Source organism: Periophthalmus magnuspinnatus, chromosome 4, assembly GCF_009829125.3.
Source record: "Periophthalmus magnuspinnatus isolate fPerMag1 chromosome 4, fPerMag1.2.pri, whole genome shotgun sequence".
Lineage (NCBI taxonomy): Eukaryota > Metazoa > Chordata > Actinopteri > Gobiiformes > Gobiidae > Periophthalmus > Periophthalmus magnuspinnatus.
In genome coordinates, this window is record NC_047129.1 from 17,896,716 (window position 1) to 17,914,923 (window position 18,208).

Sequence of the window (18,208 nt, forward strand, 5' to 3'; positions counted from 1 at the left end):
AGAAATGTTGGCCATCTTTGATCTTAGGACTTGAGGCATATTCAGGGGAAGAAGTACAAAGGCCTGGTTGTAAGTGAGTGCACCTTGAAACTCCTCTCCGCCTCCTCTCCCTCATGAGCAGTTGTAACAGTTCAGAATAAGCCTACATTTATAATGAACTCTCTTATTGAGTCGGGAGGGCTTAGAGTCTCATAATGAAATGCCAAATGCAAAGTCAGAAACACATGAATGTGAAACATCCTGACAATGTCACATATTTTACAGGGAGAAAAGAAATGGCATTTACGGAGCACGAAAAATGGATTTGGAGTGAAGGGGACCTCTGGGTGACAGGGAATCTTTAGCATATAGATAAGAGTGCAGAGTGAAAACATGAATTTATGCACAGAGTAAAGGACTTATTTTTTAAAATCAACAGATTTTCCCTAAAATTAGATGCACACTTTATATGTGAGGCGGTAGTGATGAGCTGCGGCGAGATGCAAACAGATGTTCAGATGCACACCCTGGTTTCAGCACAGCAGCAGCAGGAGGACAGGTTCACATTCATTTATGTTGGATGCTCATTTATTTAACCCTCTGACCGGCTTTGAAATGACAACTAAAGATCTAAATATTTCACTCATCTCTGTCCAAATTGAGATGAGTGAAAAATTACGTCATATTGATACACACGCTGCATACAGTGGGACAAAAACTATTTAGTCAGCCACCAATTGTGTAAGTTTTCCCATTTAAAAAGATGAGAGAGGCCTGTAATTTTCATCATAGCTACACTTCAACTATGAAAAAAAATCCAGAAAATCCCAATGTCTGATTTTTAAAGAATGTATTTGTAAATTATGGTGGAAAATAAGTATTTGGTTAATAACAAAAGTAAATTTTAATATATACCCTTTGTTGGCAATGACAGAGGTCAAAAGTTTTCTCTAAGTCTGTCAACACTCTGTTGCTGGTAGTTTGGCCCATTCCTCCTGCAAATCTCCTCTAGAGCAGTAATGTTTTGTAGCTGTCGTTGGGCAACATGGACTTTCAACTCTCTCCAAAAATTTTCTATGGGGTTGAGATCTGGAGACTGGCTAGACCACTCCAGGACCTTGAAATGCTTCCTACGAAGCCACTCCTTCGTTGCCCGAGCGGTGTGTTTGGGATCATTGTCATGAAAGACTCAGCCATGTTTCATCTTCATTGCCCTTGCTGATGGAAGGCGGTTTTCACTTAAAATCCCACCATACATGGCCTCATTCATTCTTTCTTTTAAACAGATCAGTCGTCCTGTCCTGGTCCCTTTGCAGAAAAACAGCCCCAAAGCATGATGTTTCCACCCCCATGCTTCACAGTAGACATGATGTTCTTTGGCATTCTTTCTTCTCCAAACACGGAAAGTTGTGTTTTTAATAAAAACTTTCATTTTGGTTTCATCTGACCATATGCCATTCTCCCAATCCTCTTAAGGATCATCCAAATGCTCTCTAGCAAACTTTAGACGGGCCTGGACATGTACTGGCTTAAGCAAGGGGACACATCTGGCACTGAAGGATTTGAGTCCCTGGCCGCGTAGTGTGTTACTGATGGTAGCCTTTGTTACTTTGGTCCCAGCTCTCTGCAGGTCATTCAGTAGGTTCCCCTGTATGGTTCTGGGATTTTTTCACACCGTTCTTATGATCATTTTGACCCCACGGGGTGAGATCTTGCATGGAGGAGATTATCAGTGGTCTTGTATGTCTTCTATTTTTTAATAATTGCTCCCACAGTTGATTTCTTCACACCAAGTTGCTTAACTATTGCAGATTCAATCTTCCCAGCCTGGTGCAGATCTACAATTTTGTTTCTGGTGTCCTTTGACAGCTCTTTGGTCTTGGCATAGTGGATTTTTGGAGTCTGACTGTTTGAGGTTGTGGACAGGTGTCTTTTATACTGATAACAAGTTCAAACACGTGCCATTAACACAGGTAACGAGTGGAGGACAGAGGAGCCTCTTAAAGAAGAAGTTACAGATCTGTGAGAGCCTGAAATCTTGCTTGTTTGTAGGTGGCCAAATACTTATTTTAGCGGGGAATTTACCAATTAATTCATTAAAAATCCTACACTGTGATTTCCTGGATTCTTTCCACCCCATTCTGTCTCTCATAGTTGAAGTGTATCTATGATGAAAATTACAGGCCTCTCTCATATTTTTAAATGAGAGAACTTGAACAATAGGTGGCTGAATAAATACTTTTTTGCCCCACTGTATGCACTTTGTAAAAAGCTGGGCTATTGCACTGCAGTAAAAGTGAAAAATATTTAGCACAGATGAGATGTCCAAGACTGTGAGCACAGCAAACAAGTCCAGTAGTATTTCAAGGTTCAGGTTGGGAGAAAAGAACAGCTTTGATACTGGAAACAGTATCGTGGCTTTAGAAATGACGATAAATAGAAAGAAAGGCAGTGTTTATCAAAGACGTTTGTTTAGAGGATTAGAACAGTGCTAAGCTCCAACATGCTAATCTACCATGAAAAAGAAATGAGAGAAGAACTACACCGCTGACTAAAGAAAGATACAGTGGAATCTTCACTCATCCAGCTAATTAGCAGCCACTGTGTCCTTCTACAGTAACAAGATCAACATTGGTGTACTTAAATTTTTCAATATCAATATTCAACAAACCAAATAGTGAAAGGGGTTTAACAAGACAAAGTTGATAAATACAGGGTGTCCATAAAGTCTCTTCATAGTTTAAAAAATATTACAAAGGCAGCTGATCAGATATCTTAATCAGACTTGTTCTGTTGTACTCAGTGGTTTCCAAAGTGTCTGACCTCATTTAATCCACCTCTATATGGGCTCTATTAGTGGCATGAAGCACACCAAGACAGGACTGGGGTTCTTGCCATGTTCAGTGTAGCAGAGCCTCGTCAATGGTTCAATCACATCTTTATCTTTATCTTTAGTTCAGTAATGTCCCGTGTCTTTGTTCCATACACGATATCTTTAACACAGCCCCATAGAAAGAAATCCAGCGGTGTGATGTCTGGTGAATGTGGTGGTTATGGATTTGATCCATCCGTTCTAATGCAACGGTCTGGAAATGTTTGAGGAACTCAAGAACACGCAGAACCCAATGTGATGGGGCACCAACATTGCTGGAAAATGGTGGTTGTGGTTACAAAGGCAAGTGATATATTTTATCACTTGCCTTTGTAATTTTTTATTTTAAAACTGTACAGAGACTTTATGGACACCTTGTACATCTTGACTATAGAACACCATCAGATAAAGAAAAACTATTTACATTAGGGTAAGGTTAACAAAGCTCACCTGGCTACATAGCGACACCTGGAAAATGTTGCCGTCACTACCACCGCAGAACAAGAAATACTCTGAGGGGTCAAGGGTCACAGACATGATGGCAACATCGAACAGGATGGACAGCAGCATCTCACCCGAGGACAGCTCCCACACCTGGAGGCAGAAAGAACAGCAAAATTATTATTATTAGACAAATTATATATTGGCTGCTTGGAAAGTTGTATTACATGACAAATAGTATGGCTTTCCACTGGTAAAGTAAAACTCTACAAAATGTCTACAAAACTTGTAGAATGTAAAGAAGCACAACTAGCCATTGATTTTTAATATAAAAAATATTAAAAATTAAACATATTGAGCTCTCACGTTTGGCAACTGGACCTTCGAATGAACTGATACTTTACAGCTGATGTCAACAAAATTCCCTAGGGGTGTGATGCTAACTGTAGGAACTGCTCTGTTTGAAGCTGTGTTATTCATCTTAGATTTTAATCTGTGCTTTATTTTAACACAATCTCACCATAAAGAGCTGACTTTGCTGGAACTATAACAGGCGAGCTGATTAGTGCTGTTCAACAAGTCCCTGTCAAGTAACATTACAATCACAAGCTAGTTAGCATTAGCCAACAGTTTTTCAGTTAGTCACGCTCTCCTTTTTGGTGGAAGTCAAACTCCTAAACAACATTCATATTGATCACAGGCTCCTGAAAATGTGTCATTTAAATCCATTTTGTATTTTTTCTTGAATTTTTAAATATTTTTTGACAGCGTTTTCTAATATCTGTATTGTGTCTCCATGGAAATTGCTGAACATTCTCCAATACACATACATTTACAACACCCCCTGTGTGATGTCACTGTAAAGTATCAATGGATCCCAGGACCGTACAGTAGTGAGGGGCAATGTTCCCTCTAATTTTTCACGAGTCTGAGCAAACACACAAACTCCCTGAGCGGTCCCATGGACCACTGTGAGCGACATCAGACGTGTGCACTGTGGTCATGCTGCATCACATCCATCCAAGTTAAATGGTTTATTAAAAGAATCAGATTACCGCATTTATACCACACTTATACGTTGAAAATGACAAAAATCTTGCTCATGACCTGTGTAGTATGTTAATGCTATTGGAAGTATAAATATTTAATTTTAACTATGGCAAAACATGAGCTTCCAACCAAACCAAGCCAACTGTAAACTCCAATGTTGAAAATACACTTAACATTTTTATTATAAAGCTCTGACTTGTATTATGATTATAAGCCATTGTGTGAAGCTTTTGCTGTGCACTGAGTGAGATTGTCCTACTGTGGTCTGGGAGACAGTCCGTTAACTCTTTTTCAGTATATGACACGATTTGATTTTTACAACTCATAAACTAGTGACAGTATTCAATGACCAATACACACTGAGAGAAATCTGGGGGCGTAATCATTAGCTAATGCTAATGATTACGCATAATACACATTTGACCCACAATTAAGTCAATAGCAGAATAAACCACGCTTACAGATCAGGAACAGCATCCAGTCCATCAAATCATAAGGTCCTCTGCTCCTCAGTCCATCGTGAGATCTTCACTCGGTTCCACGAACCGCTCCAGGTCCCAGATGCCTCTAGTTTAACTTGTACAAACATCCACAGTGTCCTCGGTCGCGTACTTCCTTTGATCTGTCCGTTTCGTCATGTTTAAAACGCAAAACTGCTGCAAAATAGTGCGTAAGAGTGCGCCCGAAGGCGAGCCGTCGTAACATTAAGGGGTTAAACAGCATCATTAGCGAGTCTTGTCTTCACTCCACATCGACAAACACTGGCTGTGTCCCAATTCGCCAAATGCACCCTTTGAAGGGTCCCTTCGAAGTACTCCTCAGTGTAGCCGCCATCTTGCTGAAGTGGGACAGGTCTACACCATGGACCGCACTTGTACCGCTGTCTTTGAGCCTACGATACGTACATTACATACGTTATTTTTTTAATGTATTATTTAATAGAAGAAAAGTCAAGATGTCGTCGTCACAGCCGTTTCTTTTTTTTTTTTAGATTGAATATCAATAGGCAATTATAACGTTCAAGGTGATTTTTTTTCTCATTTGTAGCTACTTCATAACTTTAAAGGGTTAACAAAATATACCTTGTGAAAACGTAATAGCAGAGACAGAGGTAAAAAATATCATTTTCACATTCATAGTCTATAAACCAGAGAACACTGATTAGTTGTACATATAGTGGGATATTGCAGTTTAACAATTCGGTATTTTGGCCAGTGTCTATACCACTTTAATAACAGTAGAGGGCACTGTTTCCCTTCTATGCCGTGCCAGTTCTTTCCATATTATTATTGTGAGGGATTTTCTAGCAGTGCAGCGCTACATCAAGCTAGTATCTTGATTTACTAACACGAAGGTAAATGACATGTGCCCACGAGGGGGTGCAGACCTATGGAATGTGCCGGAACACATGAAGATTTTGTGCACATCTTAGGACTCTGTCCTTTCCGGAGAGTCCGTTGCTTCATTGTTCACATTACCTGTGTGGATCATTAAACTCTTCTGACTTTCTGTTTCTCTTGGTCTTTGACGCTTAAAATAGAAACGAACATTCTTACATTATTCTTATTGCAGTAATAATTTCTAATGATAATAATGTCTCTTATTGTCTAGCAATAACTGCACATTCCTTTATTCCATGTAACTCCCCTCCTTTTTAATCATCAAACACACTGTACAGATCTTTATTCAGATTTAACAGTTTCATGTCGCTCTGTTGTAGATTCGGTAAACCAGTATGAACATTTGTACGTATATTGCGCAGCGGACTCCATTTTCTTCTGTTTCTTGCGTTGTGGTGGTGCATGATGGGATATAGAAGTGCGTGAAGTGTGCACGTATGCACGCTTCAGTTACGTCCGATCTCCATGGAAACGGTGGAAAGGGAAGGGCAGGTTTGTCGGGCGCATTCAGTAGGGTGCGTTGAAATGGGACAGCCCTTGTCGCGCCGGAAATTACGTAACTGCCCTTCGATGCACACTTCCAATGGTGATCCTAAGGCCAGTTTGGCGAACACGGGCCACTGATAGCGGTCCATGAGGACGCCTGTCAATGACGTTGATAAGCTGCGCAAATACGTATGTGAATCACATAATTGTCTGGAGCAGCTCGTCCCCGGTCACATTCACTGAGTCACACTGAAAAATAGCGCAGAATGAATTGTTGTGTGTTTATTTTATTTTCAACTCCGATTCGATTTTTTGGCCGCAGCAATGATTTTCTGTGCGCGGAGACCGTGTCAGCAGTGCGCAATTGCGCACACGCGCAGCTTAGAGGGAACAGTGGTGAGGGGACTACTTATAAAAAATCAAACAATTTTATTATATATTTTTATGCCCAGATAAGGCAAATTCTTTTTTCTTTTACTTATTTTGTGCATTATCATATAACTGTAATGGTACTGGAAAAATGATACTGATGTCAGGCTAATATACAGTAATATAATTTAGATAATATAGAATGCTACTGCAGGTACAGTTTAATTTAATGTTCCAACCTTTTTCATAATAACAATAAATCGTATTTACAGTAAGTACTTTAGTTTTGTTAGTGTAAAACGTAAAAACAATATGTGTGCTCTAGCAGACAGAAAGCCAAGACTTTACTCTATTGCTGTTCCAGTATACCTAAGACGAGCTTCAGCTTTTCAAATATTAGTACTTTCTACAGAAGATTTTAAGTGCGAGAGGTATAAAGCTGGTGACAAAATATAATACAAATTCAGTGCCAAGTGACCTTTGACCCATGTTCAATTGAGAGAAGCTTCTCTAGCAGACTCATTTAAAAAGGGAATGATTTAAAGAGGAGGGATTCAGAAGCACCTTTTGGGCAGTGTCAAGACCCCATCTTACACTGATTTATGTGAGAGGGGTTTTACCAAATTAAAAACTGATCTGAGGCCAGGGTGGTCCCCAAAGCTGCTCAATGTCACTCTAAATCTGTGCGACAGTTTGAAACTGACACTACCCAGAACCTCCAAATTTCAGTTCCTGAGGTGCAGAGGCTGCACTAGCACTGATTAATGATTGGTTTCTGATGATGGGGTTTAGACATTGAAGATTCAGGATAGAGAGAACTGGATTTCAGCATTGGATCTGCACGGCAACACTCATGTGATGCCAATTCAGCTTTTTGATTGGATAATACTCTTGAGGACCAACTAGGCCATCAGGTCCAGTTTTGTAACTTGCTGAGACATACTTACACTTTACTTCATATCTAGGGCAAACAGATAGGTAATGTTTAGATAATGTTCATGAAATTATCAATAATGCCCATCCTATTCCAAACAGATCACCCAGCTTCTATTTTTTAATTCTTAAACTGAACCTAAAAAACTGACAGAAATCCTCAGAATCATAAATATATTTAGTCAAATCTGTCAGTGAGATTGACATATTTAGCAGAGCACAGCAGGTTGTAATGCAGTGGGGTTGTATCAAAATACAAGAAAAGTGCTATGTGCAGTGTAGCGACCTGGATACGAACACGGACCTCTACATTAAGACTCTATAGAAAATAGGTTTTGATAAAGATGGCTCTGGCCGCTGCGCTGTCATCCCTGCGGGCATGGTGGACCAATCAGGCACGAGAACGAAGAGGCGGCCCCCAATTCCACTGAGAGCCTCTGGGAAGACTTATCGAAAAAACACACTTCATCTCTTCATCTGTCCTACGCTGTTGCCCCCCCCTTCCACTCGCTACGCTACTGTATTCACCAAAAGATCCTGAAACCTCATTAAAAATACATGGATTTTTTTTTTCTTTTTTTCGGGTACTTCAATTTGAACTATAACATACGCAGGTCATCATTTCACATTTTGCTCATAATACACTGCAGAACTGATTTAAAATGACCAATAATAAATGACTTTTATTTTTGAAAAGTGGCTACCTGACATTTGATAACCCTTCATGTTTCCCTAGGGGTTTTAATTTGTCATTTTTCTAATTTTTTTGTATTTTAAACAGGGCACCAATGAAAAAGAGTCCTCTGTTTGGATTCTCCTGTATAAATAAAGAAAAAAAGCATGACTAAGTAGAGAAAAGAGGGGGGAGAATTTTCTGAGCACTCAACCCTCAAATACACGACAATACAAGATTACTCACACATGCATGAATCAATCAAAATACAACTCTGAGTAAGCTAATGATGATTTAACAAAATTAAAAACAAATACAAGTTGATGTTTCATAATATGTTTCCTTTAAAACATGAGATAAAACTTCCTTAGATAAGTCTCATTCGTGTCTTGGTGTATCATGACTTGAAACCTACTTTGAATTTACATGATTACTCTTTCTTCAGGGTGATGTGTGACACTTTATAATAAACTTGAACAGAAATGTTGAAACTGAATTGACTAAATTGACATTTCAAAATATAGCAAGCAGGTGCCAGCCCTGTCCATGTGCCATCCCCCTGTAGTAACCGTGTGCAGTACTGTAAGACCATGTAAATCATCTCCTGTATAAAACAAAACCTTAAGTATTTTATTCTGATATTGTGATTGGGCCTTTAATCGGATGTAAGACTATTAAGAGGCTGATTTTGAATGTCTAGAATGTCTCATATTTTTCCACTTTTATTCCTACAAAGCTTTTCTGGTTATTTGAAGGATAAATAACAGTTACATAACACAACTGGGTCTCTTGTGTAATGAGTGAACTGTGTTTTAAGGCAATAAGTGCCATGTTCCGTCCTTACGCTGGTATCGGTTGATATCGGGTGTGGGCAGATACTTAAAGCCAAAGAATCGATTTCGGAACTGAAAAAGCTGGATCGGTGTGTCCCTGCTCTCTTCACCTGCTGTTTATCCTGCATTGTACAAAATAACAATCAGAGACACTTATTGTACATAGCAGTCCTGTAGCTATTTATTTTTTTATTTTACTTTATTAAAGTTGCAGTGTTGCAGTTTAAGTCTATTTTCTAATAATTATTAATCTGGATTTCTGAGTGCCTATTTTCATTCTTTTGCTGTTCTTAAACTGTGCGTTGCAACACTGAAAGTTCCCCATTGTGCGACAGATAATAGTTCTCTCATCTTATATCGATCCTGCACACACAGTTTTAAAAGGCCAGTTAAAGTCTAGTAGTCAGTGTTTCTAGCAGAAGTTAAAGTTGTAAAGGTGAATTCAAAGTTTTGTGTCTGCAAAACTATAAAAAAAACACAGCTAAAAATTATTGACAAGAACCAGGAAGACAAAAATAAATAGGTTCGACAGAAATTGGGCTCGGTGCCTTCGACCCTGTGCACATCGACTCCATTTGTACAATGGTATTTGTTGGGCAGTGCAATTTTGGGGAAAAACATCAAACTGTACAAGTATTGCAATAAGATCTGTGATATATGTTCAGAGTGCACATTGTAAACAACTCCAGGAGCCGTAACATTAGATAGAAGACTGAAATATGAACGGCTATGCCACAAACACAAAAATCCCATTCATTTCACTTGTTGTACGTTTGCAAAAAAGTCTAAACTACACGTAGAAGATTCTTCTATAAAAATAAAAAAAAGACAAGATATTTGGTTCTTTGAAGAGGGCTTGCTATTGTCTAAATAATGTCAGCCTTTTGCAATTTGATGATTATAATTTAGTTTCAGTTGTGATATACAAGGTGTCCATGAAGTCTTTGTAATTAAATGTTTTAATTGTAAATAGGCAATTGATAAGATATATTAATTAGACTTGTTCTGTTGTAATAAGTGGTTATACAAGTTTTTAATCACATTGCATTTCTGTATGTCAGGCATCCTATTGATTAAAGACGTGTCCTTTTTAATGAAACCCTAAGAAATGTCTCCTCCTCAACAGAAAACACATTGTGTATCATGGGTTCTGTGGAGGTGTGTTAAAGATATTGTGTATGGAACAAAGACACGGGACATTACTGAATTAAAGCAAAAGACACAGGTGAGATTGAACCATTGATGAGGCTCTGCTACAATGAACGTTGCAAGAAACCCAGTCCAGTTTCGATGTGCTTCATGACACTAATGGAGCCCATATAGAGGTGGATTAAATAAGGTCAGACACTTTGGAAACCACTGAGTACAATAGAGTCTGATTAACATATCTAATCAACTTCCTTTGTAATAGATTTTGTAAATTTTAAACAAACTTTTTGGACACTCTGTATTGTTCGGCCCTACAAGTGACCAGCATTACGAGCCCCAACCCGAATACTTGATTTTTGAGAAAGTATGAATCATAGGACAATATTTACTGTCAGAATTAAACAGCGTTAAATATATTTGAATTCACCGCTTTTTGTTCAACACTTTCCAAAATAAACAGTTGTATAAAGATATGAATAAATGTGGGCTTGTAAGACCTGTAGGGCAGTAGTTGTCTAAAAAGGGGGCGTGGAAAAAGCCCTGAAAACTATTACGCATCTGACCCAAACTGCACTCACAAGACTACACCTGCAGGGGGAGTTCACGCAAAACACATCGATTTATGCAGAAAAAAGTACCAGGAAACTGTATTTATATAAAGACAGATTCAAGGTCTATTCTGGTCTATGTGATAATGTTGTTTCCTCATCACAAACACACCTGGAATTGTGTTTTGTTTCATTCAGACATGTTAAGTTCTTCTTTCAAACAGAAAACACTCTGTTCCACCTTGTGATGTCATGTGGTAATACAGGAAGTGCTCCACTGTGTTTTTAAATTCTACACACCTTCAGCAGAATCATTTTGATGACTTCAGCCCTGGAATCTCTACTGAACTAAAGGTAAAAGGCAGATGTTAACTTGAAAACCACTACATGACATCACAAGGTGGAACAGAGCATTTTGAGCTTTGGAGATGTAGACAGAGACTTATATTAAATAGTTACTTAAACATGTGTGAATGAAACAAAACACAACTCCAAGTATATTTTTGAGGAGGTAACAACATTATAACATGGCTTACAGCTCACAAGAGTAAATTTTGTGTAATATGGGATCTTTAAAATTGTGAATCATGAGTTTAAAATACCAAATACTTTCTGTTGCTGTCCCATCTTCATAATCTAAATAAAATGATTATTCGACTAATAAAAAAATAAAAAAAAAAAAAATCCACAAAGTTTCTATATAGTGTTGTACAGCATCATATAGCAGTCTTCCTAGTACAAAGGTTTGGCAGCGTCTCATCTGACTCTTACATACACTTTCCATGTTATTGTTGTTGTAGATTACTGGTGTCATTGTCTGCCCTTGTTTGGTGTTTCTCCGTGTTGCGTTCTGTGTGCAGTTGTTGTGATGTGCTGACAGATAGCCACTGAAGGTCTCGCTGTCTGTCATGTTATAAACTCATAAATATTACAGCGCTGAGGAGTGACGAGGGAGTAGAGTCTGTTCAAAGTGAGCGAAGTCTTCAGTAGAAACAACACAACGTGCACACCAATATTAGCAGGAGATGGTGGGATAAGTGCGGCCGATTATCAGGGTTGTACAGAGATCACATCAGCAGGCAGCGGGTTTATTTGTTCCACGTACACATCAGTGGAGATAAAGACAGTTTTTGAGGTCATTTCGTGTTTATTTGAAAAACCTTTTATTTCTTCGTGTGTCTGATTCACCAGATTTGTATTCTGAGGCTGTGCTCAAGAAGCATTACTTTATTACACCACTGTGATTCCAGCTAGTGCCACAGTTTCATAGCATACGTGCTCCGTTTTTCTCTTATAACCAATCATCAAAGTAACAAAGGAATGATGCAAACCACAAAATCTGAACTGAAACGTGCTTATTTTAATTTATTCACCTCCAGCTTGACATAGCCCAATATATCAGGCTGATATTTGCACTTTTTAGTGTATTGGCCATCGGCCTTAAAGAACACATATTGTGCTCGTGTCGCTCTATAGCTATAATCTGACACCTGTGGATCATTATGCTATGTAATTTCCACGTTTTAGATCACAATAATGATTTAATATGACATAAAAGAAACAAATTCGCTAACTTCTGCATTAGAAACCTGCGGTGCCCAAAGGAATCCGACATCGCCGTAAACATCAAAACAAAGAGCCGTGTAGCTGTCGGCGCCCCCTATGGATAGCTGCACATCACACTAGCGAGTAGCAGATTTTTTTTCCATTTGTACCAAATTAAATTCACTGATTAAGAAAATAAAATTGGAGAATGATATAAGCACATCACAGTGGGCGTGTACCAATGGCGATGAAAATGGGGGTTAATCGGCAAGGGAAACAGCTATAACATGGTTAAAAGTTTTGTAAAGTTGGCTTTGCCTTAAATCTCCAGCAGAGGCTGATATTTTGTTTGGCCCAACCAGCAGCATAAATATGTATAAAGAATATATGCATATTTGAATACTTAAGTCCAAAGAGGTACTGCAAAAATGTGACTACACTGCTCTCTGAGACAGTATTAAAGGTTAGGGATGAGTTTGAATTCAAATGAGATCATTTGGAGAAAAACACCAAAATCGACCCAAAAATATCAGCAGAACTTATCAGCCATCGGTTTCTCTGAATTCTAAACAATCTGAATTGGTATCGGCCAAGAAAAAAAAAAAAAACATATCGGAGGATCTCTACTCCCAACAGTGTTCTCTACCCGTCTAACTAAGGTTTTACTTATTCATGCAACAGTGTGGTTGAACTCAAACTGGTTTCTAAAGTATAACCCTGATACATATTAATTAAACTTTAGTAAAAGTATGTTTTTCCTTGTACTCTTGGAACCAGCCTTTTTCTATTGTCCCCAATGTGATGTGACATAGCTCTGAAAACCATCGTTATCCACATGTCATTTACTCATCCAACACTCTCCTACATATTAGCTTACAGGCTACATACAGTACAAGCCTGTAATGCTGTAGGAATCTACATGTCCTGGGGGGTGAATGCAAATTGTGATTTAAATTATCTCCCACATGACTACATTTTGTGAAATATTCTCTGCATAAATTAAGATGAACAAATCACACATTTCCAACGAGGGATGTACGTTTTTCCATCACAGGAGTTTTTGTCTGCAGTGGACACAAGGGCCTGGAACAGATTTTTGCATTTATTCATGCCCCAGTTCATGTATTGATACTTTGCAGTGACATCTCGCTGGGGGTCTACATGTACCTTTATGGTGGAATGTCGATCAGTTACCATGGTGACACAACGCACACATTAGCAAACACTGCCAAAAATGTTTTAAGATCTGATAACTCAAAAAATATAATATTGATTTAAACAACACATTTTCAGGAGGCTGTAATCAATATGAGCATTTATGGCCCTGTTTAGGAGTTTGATTTTCAACAAAAAGGTGAACGTACATAACTGAAAAACTGTTGGCTAATGCTAGCTACCTTGTGACTGTAATTGTATGTGTAAGAGACTTGATTAACAGTACAAAGTCAGCTCAACTGCTGTAGGTCCGCCTAAATCAGTTATTTCTGGTCAGATTGCATTAAATTAAAGCTCAGATTAAAGTCTATCGTGCATAACAGAGCTTCAGACAGAGCAGTGCCTACAGCTGACATCAATATTCCCTGAGAGTGTGATGCTATCAGCTGCAAAGTATCAATACTGTATAAGCTGCTCTTGAGGCCAAAATACGTAAACTCACTGCTGTCTGCATCCAATTATAAAAGCTTTTTACTGTCCAAGAAAGATGAACTGCACTGTTGATATGTTAGTTGTTGTAAGCAAAACTCTGACATTTGTGTAGAGCTTATAAACTCATTGCTGTGAATAATTATGATGCTCAGATTGCAAGTGAGGAAGCCTTGGTCCACCGCAAACTATTTAGAAATAGTTAAGTTTTTATTTTTTTATAAGTCATTAAAAATCAGGCGCACATCTTTAGCTGCCGTCTTTGTATCTACTTAAATTTCGACACTACATTGTAATTGTGTCAAAGATTTGATTATAATTGTAGCACCACAGCTCATAATGTTGTGAGATTGGCAGCTCAGATCCAGACGGAGTAAAGGGAATACAAACATACATCGTCTGAAAGTGTGACTCTGCGTTAAAATAAAAGCCGCACTCACAATTTATCACAGGCGACTCAACAGCAGTGTTAATAGCTGATAATGCTAGATACGGTGCTTTGCTAACTCCCCATTGCCTTGTTCTGCCCCATGATAGATGTGAAATGTTGGCGCCAGGGTAATCCTCCCTGTCAGATTCATTTCATTTGGATGTCCTTCACACAGGTAAACAAGCAGCTGATTCATGAGCAGCTCGGCTTAAACGGATCCACAATCAAACACGGATATTTATAGGAATGCACTGATCCGGTTCTGGTATCGGATATTGGCGCCGATACTGAAACATTTGCTGGATCAGATATCGGCTTTCAGATATTGGTTCAGCAGATAGTTGGACATGTATTGATTTTTTTAAATACAGCTAAAACCTGGAATAGTCTTCCTGAAGATGTAAGACAGGCCTCTACTTTGACAATGTTTAAATCCAGGTTCCAAACGGTTCTGTTTAGCTGTGCATATGACTGAAAGGTTTTTTATCCCGCCTCTTCTCTTTTAATGTTCATTTTAAGGTGAGTATATATGTTTAGATTTGTTTCTGTTGTGATTTTAATTCCTTTCTCATTTTGCAAAGCACTTTGAATTACCTTGTGTACCAAATGTGCTGTACAAATAAACTTGCCTTTCCTAGTCAGCCCAGAAAGTCTCATTTTATTTTAATTTATATAAAGTTTTGTACTTACTTGAGAGTTAAATAAAAGCTACATAACAAATTAAGATGAGTTCTGTCTTATTGTATTTTTGTTTAAAAGGAAATAAATGCCACTTTCATTCTCTCCCCATACCGTTCGGCTCCAGTCAAATTAAGCTTACCGATGTTAGCGGTTACGGGGCAAATTTGGAACCAGGATCCATATTGAAATTCCGAAGGCGAGTATCATAGCAACCAAAAAGCCAATCTGGAGTGAAACTGGGAAAGGTAACGGTCACACTGCTGGTTTAGTAGGGAGCAGGCACTTAGAAACGCTTAGAAAACACATCTCGCCCCAGTGTCTGTGTACACTAGTGTATGAATGTGTGTGTGAATGAGTGAGTGGTTCCTTGACGTAAAACGCTCTGAGTGACTTGAAGGTGGAAAAGCGCTGTATAAAGATGTGACCATTTACCAAAACTTTACCATAACTTAACATATGTTTGGAAATTCGATAGCAAGGACCACAAAGTTAATATTGACATCTGCAAATATGGGTCATTTGCCAGTGTGTGGTTTATCAAATCATTTAAAGCAGAACAGTGTAATGTTTCCACAGAGACAGAAATTTAAAACTAAACTTTGGAATATTCTCCATGGAGATTAATTTTGTGCCACTCTTTGGAATGTTTGAAGTAAATTAAGGACAGCTCCATGGAGACAAGCAGATGGCAGACCCTTCACCAATAACGTTACAAGTCGGGTCTGTGGAGAGACATATTTTTCAAGGTTTTTTGTGCAATAAAAGAACCTGAAATTAATAAGTAATTCCTTTATTTCAGCCCATGTAATGGTAATTGTTGACAGATTATGCAGTTGGGTTTTAATAACAAAAAGTACAATAATAAACAGGGCTGGACTTGGAATGAAACTTTTGTGCTAAAAATTTCAAAACCACAAAATGTCAACTTGTTTTTAATGAGCAAGAAGTTTGGTAAAAAACAAAACACAATACAAACTTAATGCAAGGACTGAATTATTAGCAGATTCAGAATACATCCTGTGCTAAAATTCAAAACCACAAAATGTAGAGCTGGTATGTCCCAGTAGCCCTGAAGAAACATGATCTTCAATGTTAACAACCACAAATAATGTCTCTTGAGCCATCGCAGCTTGTACATTTCAAGAGAATTGAGTAAGAGATATTAATATGAAATTACAAGATTATGCTGTGTGTACCAGTGTCTAATGATCCTTATAACTGAATCATAACGCTCCAAACATTAAGTTTTCAAGTGGCTGAACACAATTTTTTTCCATGTAAATGAGAAAAACTTGTTTTGTCCCAGTGCAGATATCTTGTCTAAGCAGCTCTGAAAGGAGAAGTGATACTGCTGTGTGTTATCTGTCTCCAATTATAAAGTGTTATATTGTCCAAACATCAGGAAGTGCGCTGTCGGCATGCTAGCTGTTTTTAGCTTTACCTCTGAAAGTTGTGAACAGTGTTTAGAAACTCATCACTGAATAATGCTTCCCTAGACTGTAAATGGACATAGCTAACCTGCTAGCAGCCTCGTTCCAAGTAGAAAGTGATCACTTCTGGCTCCACTGACTCTGGCTCCAATTCACTTTCTACTGAAAAACTGTGGCCCCTCTCTCCGTAACTGCTGCTGTCAGGTTCGTCATTTTGGTCTTAAAATGCTCATAATGACCCGCTCTACATGATCCTGGTATTATCATTTTGTGATCTTTTATGATCGGAATAAAGATATGAACATTAATAACAGACAAATCAGGTGCTTTCTTTCCCCGAGGTCGCTCCCACTAGAGTGAGCAACAGGTTTGACCACTTCCCGCTAAACCAGCGGTGCGAGTGAGAAGGGGTGTTACCTTCAACAGCCTCGCACCGTATTGGCTATTTGGTTGCTATGATACTTGTGGTCAGAATTCCCATTAAGGCACTTGGCTCCAAATTGGCCCCTATAACAGCTAGCCTCGATGAGCTTCAATTGACAGAAGTTGAATGTTCTTTGTGATGCCACACTCCCTTAGTCCATTTTTTTTATATGATCTATGGATATTACGAGCACATTAGGAAAGTGAGGAATAAGTTAAATCACATTTTGTGTGACACTTGAACAGCAGCCACGACATTTTCTATAGTAAAAGCCAACATTTACTGGCACATTTTAGCACATTTCTGTTTACCATAATATGCCTGAATACGCTAATCTGAATAATCCCCAAAAATACCTCGATATAGTCATTATGGTGCACATCTCCCACCTCTTACCTTCACAGTCTGGTCTAAGGAGGCGGTCGCCACTCGTGCCTGAGGTCCCATGAGGCCGCAGTGCAGGTCTGTGATTGGCAGAGAGTGACGGGAGAGCACATGTCGAGGCTCGGGCACATGGTTCGAATCCAGCTGAATCACACTGAAAAATAAATAAAAAACGTTTAGAAATACACAATTAGCGATGGTGTGATATGGATTTTTTAAATTGTAAAATTGTATTATACATTTTTTAGCAATACCGATACCGATATTTGTCTTGCTGTCTATAACGATATTTGCCGATATCAATATTAATTTTGTAGCAAAGACCACAAAGTTATGATAAAGTTCACAAATTGGTAAATGGTCACATTTGTATATAGCACTTTTTCACCTTCAAGGCACTCAAAGCATTTTACATTAATTAACCACTCGTCCATTCACACACACATTCATACACCAATGTACACAGACACTGGGGCAAAGTGTCTTGCCTAATGACACAACAACAGCGTTCATCTGTGGGAGTTGGAATTGCACTGGTAACCTTTGGGCCAGTGTATCCAACCTTTGGAAAAATATAATAACAAAATATTTATCTGAGATATAAAATAATTTGTTATATGATGAAACATACAGCCATATTCTCATTGCACTGAGGACAGACTGGGACGGACACAAGGGCACACACAGATACAGAAGTATCGGTGCTAAATATCGGCTAAATTTTCAATATGGGACCAATACTGATATCTGAAGAAACTCTCCAATATCACAGATAATAATCCTTATGTACAATAACACATGTCTCAAGTGTTTCCTCCAAGGACTGATGGGAACGATTTGGGAAAAATATCAAACTGTGATTAGATTTGAGATTTACAAAGTCCATATTTTGAATGAATCCAGAATTGCCAAAAATACTAAAATATGAACTGCCTAA

The 18,208-nt window shown here is 38.4% G+C and overlaps 1 protein-coding gene across 1 annotated transcript in view; it reads right to left on the reverse strand.

Moving 5' to 3' along the window:
- wdr18 (WD repeat domain 18) overlaps positions 1-18,208 on the reverse strand; it is a 70,430-nt gene that overhangs the window by 43,685 nt on the left and 8,537 nt on the right. Inside the window, exons 4-5 of the mRNA XM_033965134.2 lie at positions 17,284-17,425; positions 3,302-3,445 (exon numbers count right to left, since the gene is read on the reverse strand). Of these exons, the coding sequence (XP_033821025.1) occupies positions 3,302-3,445; positions 17,284-17,425 (286 nt within the window). The remainder of the gene's footprint in view (positions 1-3,301; positions 3,446-17,283; positions 17,426-18,208) is intronic.